The sequence below is a fragment of the Montipora foliosa genome, chromosome 8 (genome assembly GCF_036669935.1).
Source record: "Montipora foliosa isolate CH-2021 chromosome 8, ASM3666993v2, whole genome shotgun sequence".
NCBI lineage: Eukaryota > Metazoa > Cnidaria > Anthozoa > Scleractinia > Acroporidae > Montipora > Montipora foliosa.
This window is the reverse complement of record NC_090876.1, coordinates 23237264-23242100: the sequence shown is the minus strand read 5'-3', so window position 1 is coordinate 23242100 and position 4837 is coordinate 23237264. Positions and strand designations below refer to the sequence as shown.

Genomic DNA, 4837 nt, shown 5'->3' with positions numbered 1-4837 from the left:
AAACTGACTGGTCTGGTCGGCCGGTTCAGACAAAAGGAATGCGCCCTTAGTATTTCTACACGAAAAAAAAATGCCAATCTCTTTTTTTAATCATCAAGTCTCCTTTCTATTCGCCCGTTTTCTTGGCGGTTTTTGCGGCTGTATTTTTTTATTTTCCAGTTCGACTTGCTGAGAAATTGGCTGGCTAGCTCCAGTGCTCTCTACTTTTTTTTTCATTTTACGCAAGAGTACAAGAAATTGTTATTTTTGTTACATAGTTGTGTTCCTGCCGAAAGACAAGACAGGAACGTTTTCTTTTCCGCCCATCTCGCAAGGAAAATCACACCTCACATCATACCATAGAATTTTATTCTGCTGCCTTTCCATCACCGTTGCAAGATATAATCAAGCTAATAATCACGCACCAACTGAAAAGAGCTGCAACTGGCGTTTTTTTGTTCCTTATTGCGTGGATTTTTAGTAAAAAGATGACTCCATGCCTTGGGCTGCAAACTTTAAGTCTCCGTTTCTTGTTCGTCCATCCATCAAACCCCAACCAATACTATAAGCCAGGCGTGGTATCCAATCTCTTACATCATCTCTTGAGTAAATCGATATTTCGCTATCCCCTTGGCGCGCATGCAACCTGAGAGGAGGTGGGTTCATACTATCGTAGCAACTGTAAATAAGAGAATAAAATATATAACATTCACTATAAAGACGTTGTAAATCCAATACAGTTTCAGGAATTGAGGGCAGATTGTGATCCTGTGATGTTAGTATACTAGGTAATAGCATGATTTCGACTGCAATTTGGAACAAACAAGCACCAGTAAATTCTTTCAAATGAGAACAAAATTATGGTAAAGATGCGGACGCTCGCTGTACTCATCCTCCATTTTGATGAAGCTCCCCAAGGAGAGAGGCGCAGCGGCCTACCCACCCTACCCAAAAGCAGAAGATTTGTGGGTGTATGCACGAGGGGTACAGGTTTCCACCTTCAGAAACGGCGATCGACCAACGCCCCCATATCTTAATTAACAATGAGTTGAGGTGAGGTGATGGAACAGCTGAGGTGCCGTGAAAGAAAAAAAAGTAAGATTGTAGGTCGGGTTACTAGTAATTTCAAAGATAACGTTATTTACCTCGTGGAATAACTCTTGCTTGGGCTGTTCGCTACTGACCCGTTGCATTTACAGCATTTCCCATATTTTTCACCGTAACATCTGAAAAATAGAACAACAACATTCAAAATATTGAGGTAAAAACAATGTTCAAACTTGCCAATATCCCTTACATAATAGTGTCACAGATATTAAGAATGATTATTTCATAGGTTTGGAGGTCATTTTGTTGTGACTTACACCAAACGCGTTGTGCATAAATCGCTGCAAAATAACCGCTCAGTTGCAGAACATGGACTACCTCTGGTCACATCAGAAGGTACTTCCAATCAATAGCTTTTGTTTCAGGCTTTTCTCTCTCGTTCTCTTCCCATTTTCATCCCATCCCTTGAAGTCCGGAAAGGCAAGTTAAAAAGACATTCGGATTTGTTAATGCAGGCGATACCTTCCCCTAAAGGTGCCCTAAAGGACATAATGCGAAAATCCATATATGCTCTGTTTTTCACTCAACTTCAGAAAATGGCAGGGCAATAGGTTAGTTAAGTTCTTATCATGTATGTTGTTCAGATGCCAAACATTTACGTGGATAAGTTACACGCTACCCGGTAGTGAGTGCAATAATTTACGTCAGCTCATGCAAGAAAATTAGTTGTAATTAAGCGCAAGCCGCAAAGTGACTCAGAGGGCAGGCACCACCCTGAGAAGACACAAGGTTTGCACTGGAAGTATTATCCATGGACAAACTGTGATATCCACTTATAGGTGTTCTGGCTTCCGGAAAAAGTTCTCCACTAAAACAGCTGTCACCTTTTTTGTGGATGAAATCCGTAGAAATATGGATAATGGTCCTCTCACTGGGGCGGTCTTCATTGACCTGGAGAAGGCCTTCGACACGATAGACCACCATATCCTTCTAAACAAGCTACAGAGATATGGCATATGTAACAGGACTCTTCTTTGGTTTTCTAGCCATTTGATAGGCCGTTCCCAACGCGTAGAGGTCGACAAAGCTCTCTCCTCGCCCCTGGATATAGCTTCTGGCGTCCCTTAGGGGTCAATTTTGGGGCCCCTGCTCTTTATATTATACATAAACGACATGCCCTCCTGCATCTGCTTCTCGCAAAGTCTACTTTATGCAGACGATTCAGTGTTGTTTTTTTACCGCTAAAACTGCTATTGAGTTAGAAGCAAGCCTTAAAAATAATATCAACCGTATTTCTTCGTGGATGCAAGAAAATAAGCTTTTTCTGAATATGAGCGAGACTGAATATATAATTTATGGCTCACACCAACGGCTTAAGCGGGAGGATAGTATAAGCTTATCTTGCAATGGATCTTCTTTGACAAAATCTGAGTCTTTCAAATACCTTGGCGTTGTGATTGATCAGCACTTGAGTTTTAACAACCATATTGAGCACGTGGTCAACAAGGTCTCGAGGAAATTGAGTGTTTTTAGGCGTTTGAGAATTTCTATTCCCATGGCTGCTGCTGAACGCCTTTACAAGACAATGATTTTACCTATTTTTGATTACTGTGATGTGGCCTGGCACGGCTGTGGTAAAGTTAAATCTGATGAACTCGAGAGTTTACAGCAAAGAGCTGCGAAGTTAATTTTTCCAAATTCTGATCTCGATACTAAAGAGCTGAATGCTACTTTGGATCTAGTACCCTTGATTAATAGACGAAAATTTCATATTGTCTTGTTAGCTAGAAAATGCCTTGATGGTTCAGTACCGCCTTATCTGAATAATTATTTTAACTTAAATACTTCTGTACACACATTTACGACTAGACACTGTAATGACATTCATTTTCCAAAAGTCAACCTTGAGGTCGCGAAGATATCTTTTTAGCCGAGCTCCGCGCGCGCGGAGCACCATGGCTAAGAAAATATGGTAAGTTTTTAAGGATTAAACCGCTGCAAAAACCGTGTACGATCAAAACTTGCTCTACGTTGGATCAAAATAGATCGTGACCACACCAAAAAAACGTTTAAAATGGAAAATATACTGCAAAGGTTGGTCAAGACAACGTGAACATAGGCGTTGTTACAATATTTCGGCTCGCCAACACCAGCCTTCTTCAGGTTTATTGAATGGATAAATGCTTGTTACAAGATCTTTATATTTACCGGAAATGACATAAAAAGGCTACGTGATGTGTAAAATTAATAAAAACGGAAATGCATAAAAAAGAGGAAAGAGAATAATACATGATAACAAGATAAAAGAAACAAAAGAAAATTAAAAGGTAGCTAAACTAAATTACATTTCATCTCTTCTGTTAAGGCCTGCAGGCTCCAGTGTTTTTCCTCTGTGTATGAGGAATGCCTCACGAGCCTTTTTGATGGAGTCACGGCTAGTGTGCAGTCGTTCGAGCGGTATGAGGATCATGTGATCCTCCGCGTGACCACTGGTCAGGAAGTGTCGTGAAACCGCAGTCGGGGTATAACTACAAAAGGGGTTTATAATAGGTCGCCTATGTTCATTAAAGCGGTCTTTAAGACGACGTTTGGTCTCTCCGATGTACTGAAGATTACATTTAGTGCACTGAATCATATAAATTGCATTAAGGGTTTCACAAGTAATATGTGATTTGATTTTAAAGGTTGTCCAAGTACTATAAAAAGTATATTGATTACGGCCATCCTCAATAAAAGGACAGGCGGTGCAACTAGTTTTATTGCACCGAAACGAGCCGGATGGAGATCCAGATTGGTCGGTGTTAGTAGGTTCCGACAATTTAGCTCTAACTAGAATATCACTAATGTTTTTACAACGCCGCGTGAGGCTACTAAAGGGAGATTAGTAAAAACATTTTTACTGCGACCAGATGAATAAAGCACGTTAGAGTGTTTGTGAATTATACGGCATATGTTAGGTAAAGCGGGGTTATAGGTAATGACGAACGGAACAGTATCTGTCTGTTGTTTAGGGTTGGGTTTAAGAGCGTCGTTCCGGGAAATGTCAGAAGCACATCGTATCTGGGTTTTAAGGAAATTAAGTTCGTAACCTCGATTGACGAGGTAGTCCATAAGTTCCTTACAGCGTTGTTTGTAAGTGTCATTGTCGGAGCATATGCGTCGAAGGCGAAGTGCAAGGCTATATGGAATGGAACGTTTAGTGTGGGTGGGGTGGCATGAGGAGATAAGTAAATATTGATGTTTGTCAGTGGGTTTAGTGTAAAGGTCGGCTTCTATGAGACCATCCTTGAGTGAGACCATCACATCAAGGAATGGAATATTTGTGAGGGAATGCGAACAAGTGAATTTAATGGTGGGATGAAAGTTATTGAGATAATCGACAAATACTTTCAGTTTATCTGAACCTTCAGTCCAAATAACGAAAATATCGTCCAGAAATCTGAGCCATGTATGAGGTAGATACAGTGCGTTAGTGAGCGCGTCATGTTCGAATTTTGCAAGAAAAAGGTTGGCAAATGAAGGAGCCATTTTGGTGCCCATAGCAGTACCGTGTTTTTGTAGGTAGTGTTTGTTGTTAAATGTGAAATTGTTCATGTTGAGGATGATCTGTATGAGGTCACAAAGAGTTTCCGTGGGGATATGCTTATCGTTGCGTTTGCGAAGGAAAAAGCGGCAAGCCTCAATACCTTCACTGTGAGGGATGTAGGTATAAAGAGAAGTGATGTCATGCGTGACAAGTATGGCATTTTCGGGAAGTGTGTTGATTGTGTTCAAGTTGGCAAGTTTGTTAAGGAAATCAGTAGTGTCTTTA

At 40.7% G+C, this 4837-nt stretch overlaps 1 protein-coding gene across 1 annotated transcript in view; it reads right to left on the bottom strand.

Annotated features, from left to right (window-relative positions):
- Positions 1-456: 456 nt before the first annotated feature.
- Positions 457-4837, bottom strand: part of LOC137968395 (uncharacterized) — a 5211-nt gene continuing 830 nt past the window's right edge. The window contains exons 1-3 of the mRNA XM_068814977.1: positions 4013-4837; positions 1125-1205; positions 457-658 (exon numbers count right to left, since the gene is read on the bottom strand). The exon at positions 4013-4837 is cut by the window's right edge and continues 830 nt beyond it. Of these exons, the coding sequence (XP_068671078.1) occupies positions 457-658; positions 1125-1205; positions 4013-4837 (1108 nt within the window). The remainder of the gene's footprint in view (positions 659-1124; positions 1206-4012) is intronic.